At 38.1% G+C, this 20,235-nt stretch overlaps 1 protein-coding gene across 12 annotated transcripts in view; it reads left to right on the top strand.

Annotated features, from left to right (window-relative positions):
- Positions 1-20,235, top strand: part of MAP2K5 (mitogen-activated protein kinase kinase 5) — a 262,303-nt gene that overhangs the window by 45,755 nt on the left and 196,313 nt on the right. For all 12 annotated transcript variants that reach the window (XR_014060033.1, XR_014060035.1, XR_014060034.1 and 9 more), the window contains exons 7-8: positions 6,007-6,055; positions 12,897-12,961. Coding sequence is in view for 9 of the 12 variants with exons in the window: in XM_081511849.1 (XP_081367975.1) it covers positions 6,007-6,055; positions 12,897-12,961 (114 nt within the window). In the remaining 3 variants the exon portion in view is untranslated. The remainder of the gene's footprint in view (positions 1-6,006; positions 6,056-12,896; positions 12,962-20,235) is intronic.

Here is a 20,235-nt window from a genome sequence, read left to right on the forward strand (position 1 = left end):
CACTGAGCCAGATCACCCTTCCATTGTGTGCCCTGGTCTTCCTGTGTTTAGGGCAGTACTCAGTGTTGACAAAGCCCTCATCTGCTGAGATGTAGCTTAGGCTTCTACTTTCCCTTCCATGCCCCTCCTTACCCCCTCCACTCAGATCTTGGTTCTTTTGCAGCTGGGCTTTACTGCAGGTAAAGTCTCTCCTCTTGACTCTTTCTTTGCTCTCCTGTCCTCTCCCCGAAAGTCACTCCCTTGGTTGTTTTTTTACAGCGTCAGTAGATCTTACCCACAGCTTTCCTGCTGTGAACACACTACTCTTAAAGTGTGTTTCCTCTTTAAACAATTTATTCTGTGTTAAAATACATCCACTGGTTTTTCACCAGTGCATCATCTGTCTCCTGGTCCTGAGGGGTAGGTCTTTTAGTCTTCATCCAAGTGCTTGGCCCTGCTCAGCAATGCTCTGCAGCCTCTCTCTTCTTGCTTGCTGGGCACGTGAGCCATGGCCCACCGAGTAGAGGCATGGGGACTGAGGGTCACTTATTACAGTCCACTCAAAGAGGGCAGGGCCTTTAATCTTTACCACTACTTCTAGGAAAAATGATGTTCCAACAGACTATGAGCCTTGAGTGAAAACAAGGATTTTTCCTGGTGTTTTAGGTCAAAGTTCATCATGGTATAAAAAGCTGGATGAAGCTGAGAAAGATGATAAGACAGAAAAGCAGTAGGGTAAATTTTCAGTTCTCTCAGATTTGGTTTTAACCAAAACCGAAGTGAATTAGCTTGGCTTTTTAAAGACTATCATTTATATTCACAAAGTATTATATAATCTTTGAGTTGGAAAGAGACTGTCTGATCTAGTGGTTCTCAACCCTGTGTTGCAGCATCTTCCTTTAGGGATATGACAACTTCCCAGATAGTAATGGTAGTTTGCTCCAAAAGAGATTTTTGTTATGGAAGGAGTGTAGTTGAAGAAGTCCTACAGGTGATTTTAATGTACCACCCTAGGTTGGCCATGTTCTGTGCCATGTTGGTAACTAATCAAAAGTATTTATTGAATGCCTCCTAGTTATCTGATGTTGTTCTACCCACTAGGAATACACTGTGGTCCTTATCCTCTGAAGTATGCTAATAGGAATATAAGACCACCCTACAGTATGCAAATAATTATACTTTACAATCATTGTTAGGAAGAAAACAAGCAGATTTTAAAGTGAAAGCACTCTGGGCAGTCATGTGTTTAGATTTGAACTGGGTGTCAGGAGTGGGAGGGGGCGATGACATTCCATTTCGGCCTGAAGGATGAGAAGGACCTAGCCACATCCAGAGCCAGAGGAGGGCATTTCAGAGGGGCGGGAGAGCATCAGTGAAGGACTGGGGGTGGTAAAAGAGCTCTATGTGTTTGGAAGGAGGCCAGTTAGGCTGGAACACGGGAGGCCTGCTGGGCTGGGGGAGGGCATGAAGAGGTGGGGAGAGCAGTACGAGTGATAGGAGAAAAGAAGATGACAGGAGCCGGATCAGGTGGGGCCTGGTGTTTGAGTTTTCCTCTCAGTGTATTGGCAAGCCGTTAGATCTTTCAGCAGGAGAGCACCATGGCCAGCACTGTGTTTACAGAAGACTCTTGCCTGTGGTGTGGAGCAGGAGAAGGAGAGGCCCCCATCTAATCCAGCCCTCCTTGGGTTCCTGACTCCCCTCTCCTTGCCAAATGGTCATCCAGGCATTTCCTAAACATCCCTGTGGCAATAACACCCTTTACTGGCTGAGGTACCTGTTTTATGTTCATGTAGCCATGTCTCAGAACATTCTTTTTCATGAGCTGAGCTTTGTGTCCTTTTAGTACCCACTTGTAAAGACTGAGTTTAGCTCTCAAAACAGGGCTGTTCCCTCTTCTAGGTGATGCATCTACCAGTCATCTTCCTGCCAAACAGACTTCTCCTACATTTCCTGTCTCAGTAAATTCTCCCACATCCACCTGGATGCAAACTCTTAGATGACCTGCCAGGCATCCTTCACTGCTTCCTGTGTCTCCCTTAGCCCCACATCCAATCAGTCCCTACATTTGTAGTTCTGCCTTCTGAATCACTGTGAAGTCTGTCTGCTTGCCAGCATCTCGGTTTCTGCAAAGGTAGATCAGGCTCCCTCGATCATTGCTACAGCCTTCTAATAGCTCCCCACTGCAGTACCTCCTTCATGTTGCAGCCAGCGTGATCTTGCCAATGGGTGTTTTGAGCCCTTCATTCCCCACTTTACTGATCCATGTAGCCTTTAGTACCAACTGTAGCTTCCACAGCAGGTAAGCCATGGACTCCCACGTTTGGGTCCCCTGCCCACTCTAGCCCCCTGGCCTGCCACTCCCCCTACCCCTTCCAGTTGATGCTCCAGCTTTGCTGATGAATACATGGTACCCTTGATGGATCACATTCCCTCTTACTACTGGGCCTTCACATCTGCTGCTATCTCTTTCCTGCTTTCTTCTTCTTTTAATCCACTCCCTCCTTTGCCTTCATCCTGGCTAACCTTGGTTATCTTTGAGGAATAAAGCTGTTATCTTCTTCTGAAAACTGTCCCTCATTATTGCCCACCTCCTAGTCTATGCCAGGTACCCCTTCTATGAATTCCCATTATTTCCCTGTGCTTGCTTTTACTATAGTGGTTAGCACATTGTATTGTAATCACTTCTGTCCCCCAATAAATTCTGTACTCTTTGAGGGCAGTGATGGTAGCATATTAATTTTTTTAAAAAAAGATTATTTTATTGACATTGATTTACAGTGCTGTATTAATTTCTGTATAGTAAAGTGTTAAGGTATATATATATACACACATAAATACTTTTTCATATTCTTTTCCATTATGGTTTTCAGTAGATAAAGAACATGGGGTACATATATACAGTGGAATACTACTCAGCCATTGTTGAACCCTAGCTTCCAGCATGATGCTTCACACATAGGTGATAGTACTGCTTGAATAAATGAGTAGGCAGATTATTTATATTCCCTCTAGGTTTTGTCTCTGAATTAAACTCTCCCAACTCATTCAGCTTTTCTGCTACAGCATTATTTCCAGTCTCCTCACCCTTTCACTCTTCTTTGACTATCTCAGTGTTCCCTTAAAGTGTCATACCCAGGTGACAGTTGTATCACACTTAAATTTTAAAGGATCTTTTTAAGTGATTTTTAGATAGCTCAAGTCACAGCTACCAGATAAAACACTGAGTCAACTGAGGCACAAAGAAATTGCCAGGATATATAAATGTAATTTTCTACCAGATCAAGTTGGTGGCCAGATACTGGCATAATGAATGAAATCATTTTTTTCCTCTGTCACTCTTAAAGCATGAATTGGTCTTTGCCTTAGGTGGGTGACTGTTTATTAAATTGAGCTTATGGACTTCCCTGGTGGTCCAGTGGCTAAGACTCTGAGCTCCCAGTGCAGGGGGCCTGGGTTCAATCTCTGGTCAGGGAAATAGATCCCATATGCTACAACTAAGAGTTTGCATATTGCAACTGAAAGATCCCACATGCTGCAGCGAATACCTGGCACAGCCAAATACATAAATATTTTTTTAAAAATTGAGCTTACTCATTCACATGGTGTTCCTAGGCCATAATTACTGAGTTCAAGTCCCACTGCCAAGCACGGCCTTTCCTGAACATCTTGGCTTTCTCCTATAAAATTAGGATGATTAAATTTTCCATCTATCTACCGCTGGTGTTTAGAAGATTGATGAAGTTGTATTAAGGAATCACGTTTTGTTTCTTGGATGAAAGGTGTTGTGTAAATGCAATGAATCAAAATGTTATTATTTCAAGTTGCATGACATAATGGAATATCTGTGGCGAAACATTGCCTGGGCATTGTTTGGTTATTTCTGTTTTTATAATAATTGCAAATATTTAATTGGGACTATTTATGGGAATATAAGGATCCAAATGTTTTCCAGGAAGAAAAAAATGTGTATTTATGTTCGTGAGATAGACTAGAGTGATCTTGAGCAAGGTCTGTACCTTGGTTTTCTATATACATGAGAAGTAACTCCCCCTGACAGAGTATACCCACAGGGGTATAGTTATTGTGAGCATTAGATCAGGATACTAAGTAATAGCATTTAGCACAATGCATGGCACATGCTCATCACTCAGGAAATAGTAGAGTCTGTTATTTTATTTTCAGCTGGTCTCATTTTAGGCAGTTATTTAATTTTTTTTTTAATGTATTTCAGATTTAGTCCTGTTCTGCAAAATTCTTAACTGCTGCTTAGTGCATGAATTCTTAGACTTGGGAGGATGTTATTAAAATTTAGAATCATTGACTGAAGACACATTTTATAAAGTCTGGGAAATATAGAGACTCGGGGGCCCATAGTTTTCATTTAAGAAATTTAAGAAGTATTTATTAAGAAAAGTAATTATAACTTGGAATGGTGAGTGTGGTCAAACTTGAAGTCTGAGGTTTTCTCAGATATAACTTATTAAAGGTAACGAATGTGTGTGTGTGTGTGTGTGTGTGTGTTTACTACCGTATAATAACAACCAGAATAATGACCACCATTTATCAAACACTTAGTATGTGTCAAGTCATTGGGCTAGGCTCAAGGGTGGGAAGGAAATGGAATATATAGAGATGTGAGTAAGATGTGGTCTCTGTTCTCAGGGAGCTTCCAGTCTTGGGAAGGGGTGTGGTGGAAAGAAAGACATCTGCAGATAACTACCAAAGGGAAGAGTTAATTTGGCAGATGGGGAGAGGGTTAGAGTAAATAGATTAAGGATAGAGTTAACAAGCTTTAAATTTCAATTGAAATACAGATGGGAAAAGGTACTATTTTATACACCACTCTACTAATTGACGGAGAAGGCAATGGCACCCCACTCCAGTACTCTTGCCTGGAAAATCCCATGGATGGAGGAGCCTGGTAGGCTACAGTCCATGGGGTCACTAAGAGTCGGACACAACTGAGCAACTTCACTTTCACTTTTCCTTTTCATGCACTGGAGAAGGAAATGGCAACCCACTCCAGTATTCTTGCCTGGAGAATCCCAGGGACGGCGGAGCCTGGTGGGCTGCCATCTATGGGATCGCACAGAGTCGGACACGACTGAAGCGACTTAGCAGCAGCAGCAGCTACTAATTGAGTGAATGTGTACAGGTGTAACTCAGTATGAAGCTAGAAGGACTTCGTAGCATCCTTTGGCCACTTTCCCTAAGCTCATCCATATAAATTTTTACGTAGTCATATATGTCCAGAGAAGAACATTTCCATATTTCTTACATAATTCTGGAAACTGGCTCTCATACCTGCAGGAGAAGAAAGGAAAGAGAAGGCAGCTAAAATTGATTTAATACCTACTGTGTACAGAACTCAGTGCTAGGCTTTTTGTCATATTTAATTTTCTTGATTGCACTATAACATTGATATTTACCCCACTTTATAGAAAGAGAAAGTTGAGATTTAGAGAGGCTAAGTATCTTGTTCCAGAGCACACAGTGAGTAAATACTGCAATTATTTCTGCTACACATTTGCTTCTCAGGAAGCTGAATTCTAACTCTTAACTATAATAAAAAAAATCAAAACTTAAATTATTTTATCTTTTGAAGTTCTGTAATCTTTGCTGTGAACATTCTAAGCGTGCATTGTTAAGTGCTTGGCAGATGAACATTCTAAGAGTGCATTGTTAAGTGCTTGGTGGTGCTCAACATAAAATAGCCACTGAAAGGCTACCCCAAAAGAGCAGAACTAATAGCAAGGAGAGGTCTCTGAAGTAGTCTGTGCAACAGTCTCGCTTCATTATTATAGTAGGCTTCTTTATTGCTTTAGATTACTAACAGGCTTCAGTCTCTTACTGATGCCTTTGCCATTTGGCCAGTTACTTTAGAAAATATTTTACATAGGGATAAGAATGTAAAAAGTGTAGTCTATGTCTACACCTAAAGCAAAAGTGTATTTTAGTCTAGAACGTTCAATGTTGTTCAGAGGTGTTGATGAATTTGCTATTAAAACCTATGCCTTTTCTTTTCAGCTTAAAGAAGTCTTCTGCCGAACTGAAAAAAATATTAGCCAATGGCCAGGTAGGTGTCATTACAGATTCAGATTTTCTGATAGTAGTAACTTAGTGCTGTCCAGTGTTTTTTTTTATCCATAAACTTAATAAACAGATAAAGGGTCTGTAAATTTCTTCTTGTCATAAATGAATTACATAGCTTAATTTGATTGGCAGAACAATTTGCAGCACGTTTTTCAAACTGTGCTAATGGGTTTCACTCCCAGCAGATTGAAGTACCATGTACACACCCTGCTGCCAGCTCAGGGTAGAAAAAGTTAATCAGTTCTGAACAAGTGTGTCAACCCATGGGTTGTTGAAATGGCCCTGCGTCCCGAGGTGACTGTTTCTCTCATTATCGTTAGGGAGAAAAAGAAAAACTGTCAACTTTCTCACCTTAGTTCCTTCTTTTGTCCTGAAACTAACACTGGCTTTTTAGAGGAACACAGTCACAACAGACCTCTGCCATTGAAAATTCCTGGCCTTCAGGAGCCCTCAGTTTGCCCTAAACTGGTCACCTAAAGCAGAGTGACCGCCTCCAGTCAGTGAGGGACAAACGGGCCTGCAGGCCAGTTATTTCTCACTAATTTTGATTCAAGTAAATGGACACATTTGAAATAGTATAGTGCTTTTAAACATACACTGGTAAATTAAGCTACCTACAGGGTCCTTGATTCTTCAATAGCAACATAAATGCACTTTAATGTTTGTTATAGAGGAAGCCCTTTGATAGCCTTGGAGGCAGGCGCCTGTCCATTGCGATCAAGCCTGCCTATTAGGCTCTATTGACTGAGACATCTGTGTCACCGCAAATAAAAGACTCTTATTGATTTTCTTAACTGCTGTTCACTTCCCGTCCATGTTTCGAAGGCTGAAATCTTAATTATCTCAGATGCTTATTCAGTGCCTTCACATGCTGACCTCTCCAAGCCTCATTGGCATTTCATGAATCAAGTACTTGTAGTGGAGCATGTCAAGAAGACAAAGCTGGGTCCTCATGCTTGTCCTTTAATATCACCTGTAACTTGGTGGCCTAATAGATGTGTGTGCCTTAAAATGATGACTGTATGGTGGTACTTCTGGAAACCTTATTTATTTGGCATGTAATCTCTTGAATATAGTTAGAAAAAGTAAATTGATTTGGTTTTGACATCTGATTGTCATCCAGAGTGTGTGAATTCTAATCCTTAACTATTCAGTGTACAGCTAAGGAGAATCTGGTGTTGTATGTATAATTTTATTGGTCCCCAAATTTTAAATCATGTTTATCTAATAGTACTTTTAACTTTAAGCAGCCAAAGTTTTTGTTTCAGTTGAGGTCCACATATATATCCCCCTAGTGCCCTGCACGTTTTCAGACACATGAAACAAAACCTGACTAAAAGCTGAAATATTGAGCCTAGGATATTTATGTATCTCCAGCATGTTTGCATTCTAGTTACTAACTGTAACTTATGAGTTACTTGTGTTCTTCAGCTGGAAAATATATTTCAAAATTGACATAAATTAAGAAGCTTTAACTACATTTGTTCAACCCAGGCAACGGAAAATAACCTGTCATAGATTCTTTCAAAAATGAAAAACAGTTTATTTCCAGGGCAAAAAAAATAAACATTCTGAAATGTTCCTAGTGTTCTGAACCTAATGCCATAAATATCTTAGTGCTCTCGGTTAGGAGATTCTCTTTGGTGGAGAATTGTCATGGCAGTGATTTTTGACACTTAAAGATAGTTTATTGCTTTCCCTGGGGAATGTGATAGCCCCACGTTAAACAGCATGGCATTTCCTTGCCTTTAAGGATAAGCCATTTTACGTTTACTTTTATTCACCAAACAAAACTAAGAACTCTCCCCTTTGGAAGTCTTCAAAATACCTCCTCCTCCTCTTAATTTCTCGGTCCTTGATGCTATCAGGTAAGTAAAGAGTGAGCGAGATTGCATTGCAGTGAGGTAACATGCTCCATTGTAGCATCAATAAATTTCTGGGCTGAACACTGACACCGCTTGCTATGGAAGATGTAAGTCACATTTAACTATACTTTAACACTTACACGTAGTTTTTTATTTTAGTGGTTTATGCTCTCAAGCATTAATAATGATTTGCCTTTCCACTAGCCTCCACTTAGATTTAATAAGGAATTCATATTAATCATTAAAAGAAAGGGACATGATTCTTCAAGATAATCAAATATTGACAGGTTAGAAATAGCTTTCTGCCTGGGTTCATTGATATAGGTTATGTGATATAAATATTTATTTCTTTTCTGTCACTCAGAGTAAATGCCACCAATTGATTCAGCATTGATATGGTGTCAACAGTTCATAAGAAACATTTGACTGGCTTGTGTTTTCCGATTAGTCTCTGCTCTATAAAGTGGGATTTACTAAATCTCTCCAATTGTCTGCTCATAGAGTGTGACTGCTTTCTGAAACCATTATTGCTTCGATTTGTGAAGCAAAGGTCTGGTGATAGGACTGGTTTCTGTCAGACCTTTACATATAAAAGTAGGATTAATTGAGCATTTTTGTTTTAGTGATTTATAAGCGATAGGTACTGATTCTTCTTAATACAGGCAGACAGTAAACAAAAAATATTTTCTTTGTTGATCCATAATTGAATTCCATTTCATTTTCCTCATTAATTTCATTAATATTATATTAAATCAGACATTTTTTAGAAAGTTTAACATTTAGTCATTGGAATGAAGAAGGCATTGTTTTTCTGTAATCACTTTATGATGGAGGATTCCTTTTTTTTCCTGCTTGAAAAAAAATCATAAGGTATTTTTGGCATGTTTTATTGAGCGCTGTAAGTCAGTACCACTGATGTGTTTTCTGGATGTGTTTTTCCCACTTTAGTTGTAGTGCAGTATCATCTGTTTAACATTGGCCCTTGATTTGAAACTGATTAGAAATGGCCCAGTGGGTCAATTTAAAGGATTAAAAAAAGTGCAGTTACTCCAGGGATGTATGACTTTGACCTTTGCATCTCTAAAGTTATCTTTCCTCTGTTTTTTTTTTATAATTTGTAGGAGAGAGTGACAGTGTTTTTCTCTTCCTAATAAGTCAAGTATAAATGTACCGTGAAGTCAGAAATCTAGAAATAATTCTAATCGTGCTACATGTTTGACTGTTGTTTTGTGAACTTCAGTTGCCTTTAAAAAACTTCCTGTGTTTAGGAGAAGAAAAAAAAAAAAGGAGGAAGAAAAATAGTATTCAACGTAAAATTAGCTTTAAAAACTGTCCTATTACCAATATATAAAACACTTAGATTCTTACAGTTCATCTTAGGTCTGACCTAAATATGGATGAGACTGTGTGTGTCCAGACTGCATAACAGCCATCTGCCCACACCAACAGAACCTCCCCGCCCTCCCTGGCGCCCCCTGCCTCTCTTTCTGCAGCATCAGAGCCCAGTGCCAGTCATGTCTCTCAGGTCATTTGCCAACATGGCAGTTGACACGTAATTGTAACTCTCGGGGTTTTTTTTTCTTCTTCCTCCCTCACATCTGTTATTCTGCCTTTTATTTGCCTTTTTTTTAGTTGAAACAAGGAAACTGACTAATACTGAAAAGTTATTTGCTATCTTTAATTGTATAAAAACTTTCTTTTACCTCTTATTTAAAGAGCTATGTGATTTCTCTTCTTAAAAACAGACATTGTAGTTGATGAAATTGCTTTTAACTTTTGAGTGCCCTTCAGTTGATTATTTTCCTTCCTATGGGCCAGTGGCCATGGATGGAGAGGCTGTCCCTCCATACTTACCCATGAGATCAACTGAGATCGCAGAGCAGAGTATCTTGAAAGACTTGAGTTCTCACCTAGACTGGTTACGTGACACAAATGAATTGGGTTATAAGCTTAAAATGTTGTAAAAATATGTGATTTTTAAGTTACCTGATCTCAACTGTAATATTTAAATATTATACTTTGTAGGCTTATAAATCGCACTTTTGTATCATAATGAGCACTGTTCCTATGTTTCATTTTAGAAAAGTTGAATTAATATGTTTTTCTAAACTAAAAAAGCAGATATGTTGTTAGCTATTTGTTTATCCCTTTACTGATTGTCTCACATTTAAGATCAATTAAAGTAACCCATTTTGATCAGAGATACACAATTCTTAAAATTTGTTGTAATCAGTTCATAAGCTTGACGCTAATATTTTTCCTTTTTAACAGTTTTCTGATGTGATTAATACTTATATACTCTATAAAAATTAGAAAGTTCCCATAGACAAAAGATCTGATATTTTTAAATAGAAAAATCTACCAGTCTATTTACAGTCTAGGCAGATTTCTATATAAAACTTTAAAATATTGTAGAAACACTTAATTTTTTATGGATACTGTTTTTTGAGTGACATAGTTCTAGAACTTTTTCTTTAAAACCATTTCTATCTTTATGATACTCTTACAATCTTTCTCATTATCTGAGAGATTCCAAATTTCCACCCTTGAATTTGCCTAAACATTGTATTGGCATGTGCATAACACTTGTCTGTACACACACACCCCTACACCCTATACAGCATCCATAACATCCCCTTATTGCTGAAGCTTTCAGCTTATCCCCTGCCTTTCTTCTGTCTACCACTCCTGGTTAAGTTGGAGTGCTAGGTGGGTGACTGCTCCACTTTTCTTTTCAGCCTAGGGGATTTAAAGGTTAAAAAAGACTGATGTTGGGATTATAATGGTTGAAGCTACTTAGAGACCTACCCCTTTGCCTTTTCTGCCTCCAGCAAAATATCACAAAATCAAGCCCCCTCTAAAGTCCTAGGTCTCTCACAGTATGTTATTGAAATGTGTAATATCACTGAATCTTGATATTTACATTTTTCTAAGTGGAAACTACTGTTCCTTTTACCTGGAAAGTTCTGATGGTGTGGTGTAGATGGAGGAGAGGTAATCTGACTGTGACCTCTCTAGGGCCAAGATCCTATAGCTGCATCCAGCTTACCCTTAAACCTCATTGCTACCAATTCAGAATTTGTGGACGTTGAATGAACTGTCTCCTAGAAATTTACTTCAGGCCGTGGTGAGGATACAGATTGTTCAGCAAGTTACTAGTACAAATTAGGTTGTTGCAGTCATGTTTAGGCTACCTTGAGGAATGTTTTCAAGGAAGTAGCCTATTTGTACCTGCCAATATATACTGATATTTACATACGTATATTTTATACTGTTTGATCAAGGTAAACCCAGTAGCAACTGTGCTAGTTTGTTTAACATCTCAAGTTACTTTATGTGCAGTGTCATGCTGCTTTAAAATCATTTGGTCCAGAATAATGAGATTTTCTTTTCTTCATGCCACATATTTTATATAGGTTGAAATATGTTTTATTTTCTGTATTAATGATTTAAAGGAAATGAAGAAAAGAATTTCCCTCAAATAGAAAAATTTTTGCCAATTTTTATGACTCACCTGTCATTTTGCCTCTGACCCTAAATGTAGTAATTAGCTGATTGCAAATTACATCAGTTAGGTTGTACTGCAATTAAATTAGGTGCTGAGATTGGTCTTTATACATTAATCTGTCAATATTCTTTTACAGTTTGGCAGAATGGCTTGGAAAGGAAGCTATTTCTGTTACTTCCACTGTATTCCTAGTTATCACAGCTCTCTGAAGCTTCAACCTCAGAAATGTATAGAAGAAAAATATTTCCCTTGATAAATGGAGCCTTGTTTTATTCCACTGGTGAAAGTTTAGAGTAGAGCAAAATATTTAAAGCTTTACTATAATGGTCTGAAAGGAAACTATTTTTTTCCAGGTGATACTGAATTAAAAACTCCATCCATTTTGTGCCCATGCAAGGCAGTGCAATTCCCTGGAAATTGATTTTTTTTTTTTCTTCAGGGCTTACTATGGCTTTTCCCAAGCTTTAGCTATATGGAAAATAACACTTTATTGAATCCACTTAGTGAATAAAGTTGGCAGTTAATTTTTAAGCAACTGGACCAGTGTGTAGAAAATTACTGAATACCTTAAATAGAATCTGACTAGTCTTAAAGTCATTTGATAAATAATTACTTAGAGAGTTGTTTCAAACTCTAAAACATTATTTTGTGGGTACTAAAATAATTTCACTTCTATTTACTATACAAATGAGAGTAGTATTTGTGGTATAACAATTTTACAGAACCTGGGAAAATGTACATGTTGCTGCTTTATATAATAGATTAGAAAAACAACTTTAGTTTATATGACTCACATGCTTACTTGTTTTCCTTTTATGCATTATAACATTTTGCTATACGTGCCTTTTAAAGTGCATTGATTTGGCACTTTTCCATGAGCATAAGATTTCTACCCAGCTATTGCTCAGTACTAATTTATCATTTCCCCCCCAAAAAGCATTGTCAACTCTAGGAAAATCATTAACATTATTCAGTTCGTTTGTTTAATGTTAATTAGAGGGTCACTTGAGGAGTTTTCAGGGGCTGATGTATTTACAGATACAGATTGTGCATTGGATTACTAGGGATGTGTGTGTGTGTGTCTTGCCAAGTCTGACTTTGGTTAGGTGCCGTGCTGTTTGGCAGTGATTATTGTAGTGCTGGAGACTGTTCTTATCGGTATCGCTGACCTGACCCTTTTGAGCTATGTTATATCATTCCATTTTGACACCTTTTATCAAACTTTAATGAAATGACCCAGGCAAACAAATTGTCATTAAACTTTCCATCACTTTGTCCCTTGGTATCGTCTTTTATAAATTGGACAGCAAATGTTGTATTGATCTTCTCGTTCTTGCAGCTGAACTTGAAATGACCCAGACTGCTTGTTGTTTATGGCCCAGAGTTGCTTTTCCTTGACATTTCCATCCACAGCATGACACCCTTTTTGTTTTTCTTTCTTTCTTGTGGAGATGAATGAACAAGACATACGGTATCGAGACACTCTTGGTCATGGCAACGGCGGCACAGTCTACAAGTGAGTAGTCAATTTTGTTTAAACTTTCTATCCACTTTTGCCAAATGTGGGTATCCAAGTTCTCTATGGCAAAGATTTTTAAATGACCACCAGCACTTAGATTTTATTTCCACATGTGACTCCAAAATTCTGCAAGGCATCTATTTTCTCAGGCATTGCTTGGAAAAGTGCATTTATATTGCCTTTTTAATATTTCTGAGTCTGCATCTCTCCTGGGTGAGCATTTAATAGTCCACCATTAGCAAGTGTACCTTTAACTGGCCTGAAGTTTAATGCATTTTTTTTTCACTCTTTTAACACCATTATATTTTTTTTAACTTACTAGCACCCTGTGCTAGTCCCCTGCCTGTTTACACCTATGCCCAGTGGAAGACAAACCTTATAAATACCATTGCTTTGCCCTGTGTCGACACTTAGTTATTAAAAAGCGTCTTCCTGTTGTGTTTCCTTCTCTCCTCACCCTATACCCCTGAGAGAATTTCTACACATTGATGAATATGTTAAGTTATAAAATTCTCCCAAATTCTGGTTGCAGTGATCTTAGCCTAAAGGAGTGTTCATTTTCATATTAAAAAATGCTAACCGTAAAAAATACTTCTCTCGACAGGGAAGTCTTTCTCATGCAGTAGTGCAAAGTTTAAACTACATAATGTAATATCTGGTACTTAATAGTCTGCAATGATGTATGAAAAATATTCCACTAGGAATTAAAAAATCCATATTCTGTAAGAAAGCCCTGAGGGAGTAATAAAGCTTTCCTCCAGAGAGCTGTTTTCCATATATACACTACCCCTGCATCACATTATGATTGTGTTTTTACCTTAGATATTTTACTATTGATATTAATATATATTTTCAAAGTTGTAAAATAATTAATTTATGTTCTTATTGGTTACTGATTTTCTTAGAATTTTGAGTTCTTACTAACCACGTGAATATAGCTAAAATTGCCCTGTTGCAAGACTGCCCTGTTGCCCTTGAACATGTAAGGTCACATCCTAAAATTCCAGAATATCCTCAACTCAGATGCAGCCTTGGCATAGAATTAGATTTCTCAGGTTAGAAGCTCCTTTAAAGTTATCTGATCCAGTTCCCTCCCCAGGGCTTCGATCCTCCCTGTAGGTAGAGCCAGGAAATGTCCTTTCTCCTAAAGTCCTTTAACATAGTCCTTTAAGAACATACGTTTACATATTTGGATGGTTTTTTCCCATAGATGACTGAGTATGTCGAGTAGTTAGTCTGAATGTTAATTGCTTCCACTATGCTAATTCAGATAATTAAATAGTAACACATTTCTTTCACAATCCTTGGGTCTTACCCTCTTGCCCTTAAAACGTGTGATGCCTAATTTTTCTAAAGAATTTGAGACTACCATTGTCCTTTCCTGGATCTGTACTATCATTCCTTCCCATGCAACCCCTAGTACTACATAAATAGCATTTCTTCGTCCTGGTCTTCTCCTGCTCACTCTTATCTGACTTGACTTTTTACCCTGTCCTGAAGGTTCTTGGGTTCACGTACCATTAGAAATAAGAAGGAACATGTATACTCGAATTGCTTCCCTTGAGTTCCCTAGAGGGAGCAGTTTTCAAAGTCTCAGCCTTTCTTCTTCTTAATGCTTTTATGCTAATGTTCAGGTGTAACAAAACAGAAAAGTTTTCTAGAAACTCTTTGAATCCTTTTATTGGCTTCGAATAGAATCCAAACACATTTCTTTAGACATCTAACCTACTTATTTGTGCTGTTTCACCAAATGTTTGACTCTCGAGCATGTTTATATTTTTTAATTGAAGGGCTGCTGTGAATTTACTGTCCTCGTTCATTCTAGAGAGGAGAAAACATAAGACCAAACCCCAGCAGATAATTTTTATTGAAAATAATATTCTAGGTGTTAAACTTTTAATCTTTTATCTTAAAACAGGTTTATAAAAAAGGGGAGAGGGCATACAGGGAAGTAGAAATAACATGCCCATCCAGTAAGGGAAAATTACAACATAAAATTATGTTAGTGTTGTTTTTCTTTAACTGTTATCCTTAATTGTAGTAAAAACATAAAAATTGCCATCTCAACCATTTGTAAGTCTACAGTTCAGTGGCATTAAGTACATTCACATTGTGTGTAACCACCAACATTGTCCATCTGCAGAACTTTTTTTGTCTTGTAAATAATTTCCCATTCACCTGGCTAATGTTTTTAGCTAAGAAGCATGGCTGATGTTTTCTTTTTATTAGAGTCACAGTATCCAAGGGAGGGTCCTTAGCACGAGTTCTTTAACTTGCTAGGATGCTGCAGTGACATTAGCAACTTCTCCTGGGTTTATTTAGTCGGCTTCCATTGCTAATGTTCAGAACACATTGTAAGATTCAGTATGTTTTTGACAGTGGTTGTTTATGGAGGGTGAGTGGCAGTGTCATGATCATTTCAGTACTTTATTTTATGTCGTAGATTTCTTATGGAAAGAAGACAGTTCGCTTATTGCCGAGGTGATTCTTAAGGAGAGAGAACATGAAGATATAAAATTACGTAACCACTTGTCACTGATCAGTTCAGTTCAGTTCAGTCGCTCAGTCATGTCCGACTCTTTGCAACCCCATGGACTGCAGCACGCCAGGCTTCCCTGTCCATCATCAACTCCCAGAGCCTACTCAAGCTCATGTCCATCGTGTCATTGATCATTGATCATTGTCAATGATCATTGGTCTTCATTTCTGTCTGGGCTTCAATTTGTGGTGTTCTCGTATTTCTGGCTTTTAGTTCAGCACACAGAAATGGTATAATCATCAAGAAATGAAAAGCCACTTTACTAAAGTCTCTATAAAACTGAGTGTTTGATGTGTTATGATTGACTTTCTCCTATACTAAGTTTACCTTAATGGTGTTGACTATAAAAACTGTGATTTTTCAAACAAAAATGATTACATTACAGGCTATGCTACATAAACTAGATGAAGAAAATATTGGAAAATCCACTCATTGGTAACAAAACTGCCTAATGGGCCTGTTTAGTTTTTTTTCTTATAAAGAATAATAAAGCTAATAAATGTGAAGCAGAAGTTGATATTTCAGTCTTATTTGCTCCACTTGAGGGGATGTTGTGAATTTCAGGGGATATGATATTGTGTAACTGCAATATATATTATTTAATATTTGATCACATTTTCATCCTTTAAGTTTAGATATTCTCCTCAGTTACACAATATGAAATTCTGGGCCTATATATTTGAACCAAATGTGGATTCTGTGTATAGCCCCCTGCTGAACTCATATTATGATAGCGATCCAGCCAGGTAATTTTAAATTGTGGTATCTCTTGGATTATTAGTTTGGATGAAATGGATTGATTCTAGGAGAAAGAATAATTTAGGAAAAGTAAATGAATGTACTTTAACTGCTTCATTTCCTAAAGTGCTACAAGTTGCTCCAAAAAATAAATCAGGAAGCACACATGTACTATTCCCTTCTGATAGAGTCACAATAAATTCTGAAAATGTAGAGGAAGTAGAAAACAGTTATGTGTTGTGGTTAAGTATAGGGACTCTGAGTTTGAATTCTGCATCTGCCACTAACCAGCTTGTTTGACATTGGGAAAGTTACATAGTGTCTTCTATCTCAGTTTCCCTATGCATAAACTGGGGATAATACTAATACCTATCTTATAAAAGTGGGCTTCCCAGGTGGCTCAGTGGTAAAGATTCTGCCTGCCAACGCAGGAGATGCAGGAGACATGGATTCAATCCCTGGGTTGGGAAGATTCCCTGGAGGAGCAAATGGCAACCCACTCCAGTATTCTTGCCTAGAGGATCCCACGGACAGAGTCTGGTGGGCTGTAGTCCATGGGGTCGCAAGGAGTTGGACAGGACTTAGCGACTGAGTACACATCTTACGAAATTACTGTGAGGTTAAACTAGATGTTCCATAAAAAAGGCTTAGTACTGTGACACTGAATGTTCATGATACTTACATGAACTTACTACTGTTCATGATAGAAATGAACAATGATAGAAAGCATATGAATCCCTGGGCTTCCTATGCTTACTTGGCCGAGGGATTCTTTTTTTGAGAAAGATCTGTAAATATCTCACAGAATTAAAGTTGTATTGAATTAACTTTGAGAAATTCTACAGTGTGATACATAATATATTTCTGTTTCCTTTTGTTCTTTAGTTGCCTTATGAATATGGTTTATCATTATATAGTGTTTTAAATAGAATGATTTTTCAAAGTTTCAAGGTATATTCTCTTTTATCGTAGCTTGCTCTCAAATTGCTATAAGACAGCTGGTATAATGGCAAGCCTATTTTACCACTGGTAAAAGCTAGGGCTCACATTCATGTGGTAGAGCCAGCACTCTACACAGCATCTCTTCCTTTCACTCTGTTTTTCCCTGAGGCAGTGTTTTCTCAAGGTCAGGCAGAGTCCATTGCATCTACTTGTATTTTCTAGTGTACCCGGCACAGTCCTAAGGATAGAAGAGATGCTGTATACATGTTGGCTGGAATGAGAATGAGGCAAGTGGAGGTTTTTTCCAAGCAGGTTTTAGCAGAGTTCTTTAATTTTCTCAGTGGTATAATCGGTAGCATATATGCTAACTACATGGTATTTCAAAGATCGGATATATACCATTATTTAACAATTAATTTGGCCACATCTAGAAATAAGAGAAGAAGGAAGGGTTACTAATCCTCAAAGGTGTTGGTCTTGCCTTCTTCCTGTTGTCTTACCTATATTATGAAATATTTGTTGGACAGTAGGGTGGGGATGGTTCTTGGAGACGGTAACTCAGATCGTGTGAACTATTTAATTGTATTCTGCCCTTGTGATATGGCCTACAGGCCAACTAAAACATTACATTTTTTGTTTCAGGACTGGAATTGTATCAGCCCATTGCAGTTAACATGATTTATTTCATGAAAATTAGAAGCTGTGGTGGTCAGTTATAGAAAATGAAAAAATACATGAATTGTTGCCTAATTAGATGCTGTTTGGTAAACAAAATATTTTAAAACATAGGATTCCTGAAGGGAAAGTGCAACCAAGAGAGTCCTTGATATAAATATTGGGAACCACATACTACCCAGAAAAACTCTGATTTCCTTTTTCACCAAACAACCCAAAGGTGCCAAACCAGAAGCAGTCATAGGCCTGGCCCCAGTTTCTCTAACAACTGCATCAGTGACCCCACTTCTTTTTGTTTTTCTCCCTGAAGTGCATCTTGTAAATTAAGAGTAGTTTTTAAATGGTTTTGATATTGACCCAAAAGCTAGGATGATTGATTTATTTTAACTTTAAATTTCCAATCAAATGAAGTGCCTTTTCCTTGCAGCCAGGATCGTATTTTAAACAAGCAAATAAGACATCATCTTAATGTAAAATTAAATACTTGTATATAGCTGGATTGTATTATAGGATCATGTGACAAGCAAGGATATTAAATATTTTCAGAAAATCGATGAGCATTTGTCAAATAAAATTAATTATGTACACTTCCCTCTCTCAGCATTCACTGTTACAGGTTTGTTTCATACAATAATGTGCATTGTATTGATTAGAACCTGAAGAATGAACCTGAGCTCCTGACTCTCTGCACTTTTCCCACCTTTGCTGCCCCATCTCCACGTTCCCATAACTTCACACATGCTCACATTCATTACAGCAATGATGGATTATTGGCATCCAGCCAACATGACAGGATGTCACAGGTCGCTGAGCAGAGATTTTCAGACTCTGTTTCCACCCGAATTAACTATTATTGAAATAGTTTATTGAGATTGAAGTATTGATCATTTTCTGCTAACCTTGGCTTAAGGGAAGGAAGAAGAGGCGGGGGTGTTTCTGAAAGACACTAAATTTCATTTTAAAAAATCTCATTTATTTAGCCTTTTCTTCTTCCTGTTTTATAGCCCTTATTGCTTTATTGCTTGGAAAAGGGTATCTTGGCTTTATTTTTATGACAGCATAATTATACTTCAGAAATGTACTTGATTACTATGGGTAACAAAATTGTTCTAGTATATTGGTTTGGCCAATATTGCTATACAAACAACTTTTCAGTCAATTGAGTCTGGTGAAAATCAATACATTATGGTAATATTTCAAGTAAGAATTTGCTGAATTGAAGTATTTCAACCCTATCTCCTTTCAGGGAAAAATAGTTTTGAAGTAGCAAGACTTCTTTCTAATATTTTATTTTAATAAAAGTGCTTTCTTTATAAAGAAATTTAAAGTCTTCAGCAGAAGTGGTTAAGAACAGGTAAGCATTAGCACACTTCTGTTTTTATAGGGTGGAAGAGGTCTAGTTTCCATTAAAATCTATTTTCTGGCTGCATTAAGAGCATATAGCATCCAGGTTTGACGTTGTCTTGCAGGGTGTAACTTTTGGATTTTTGTGTCTAGTTCTGGGTACTGACTTTACAGAGAGGTATGGATGGTTCAGAGACCACTCAGAGGAGCATGGGGAGAATAAACAGGGGTCTGGGACATTGTGCCTGCCCAGTGTCCCTTCGTTCATTAGTGGGCACCTTCTGGGCATGTGCTGTGTGGGGGGCACTGTGTCAGCTGTTGGGGAGGGCAGGCTCTCATCAGGTTGCGTCCAGATGGAGGGAGATATCTTGCTGATAGGTAAGTACAGGGCCTCACAGTCTAGGCCATGTGTCTCTGTGGTACACAGGCCCTTGCGGGCCGAGGAAGGAGTGATGACTTTTAGCTCTTTCCTCAGGAGGAATCAGAAAGAGCCTCATGGAAGAATTGTTATTTGAGTTGAAAAGTGATCAGAGTAGCTGAGTGCCTTTTATCTGAATAAGAGAAAATTAAGAGATCCCATGACAAAACAACTGACATAAAGTCTGAAGGGCATTCCTGTAGATAGAGGAGCAGGTTTTTCTGAAGGCCCACCTCAGATTGCTTGTCTTGAATGTCTGTGTGACAGTGCCTTTGGTTAGAGGGAGCCGTGTACTCGTCCTGCTCTTCTTCCCACTGGACTGTCCTCCCTAGAGGTCATTTGGATGGATGTCTTTCCAGGGCCCAGTATCATTCCTTACCTACTGTAGACACTTAGTGTTTTAGGAATTAACCTGCAGAGGCAGTCTTCACATCTCAGGATGGACGCAAAGTATTGTGCATCGCTGGGTGGCTCTGGCTTCTACCTTAGGCAGAATGATACGGCTTCGTGTTCAGAACTGCTGAGAAAAGAATTCCCACCTAGACTGGACATGAAATGAATGCAAAGGTTACTCCTGAGTCTAAAGTTCCAGAATGAAATTTAGCATTCAGCTAC

This window comes from Giraffa tippelskirchi, chromosome 7, assembly GCF_054371585.1.
Source record: "Giraffa tippelskirchi isolate mGirTip1 chromosome 7, T2T-mGirTip1v1.2.pri, whole genome shotgun sequence".
In the NCBI taxonomy this organism is placed as follows: Eukaryota; Metazoa; Chordata; class Mammalia; order Artiodactyla; family Giraffidae; genus Giraffa; species Giraffa tippelskirchi.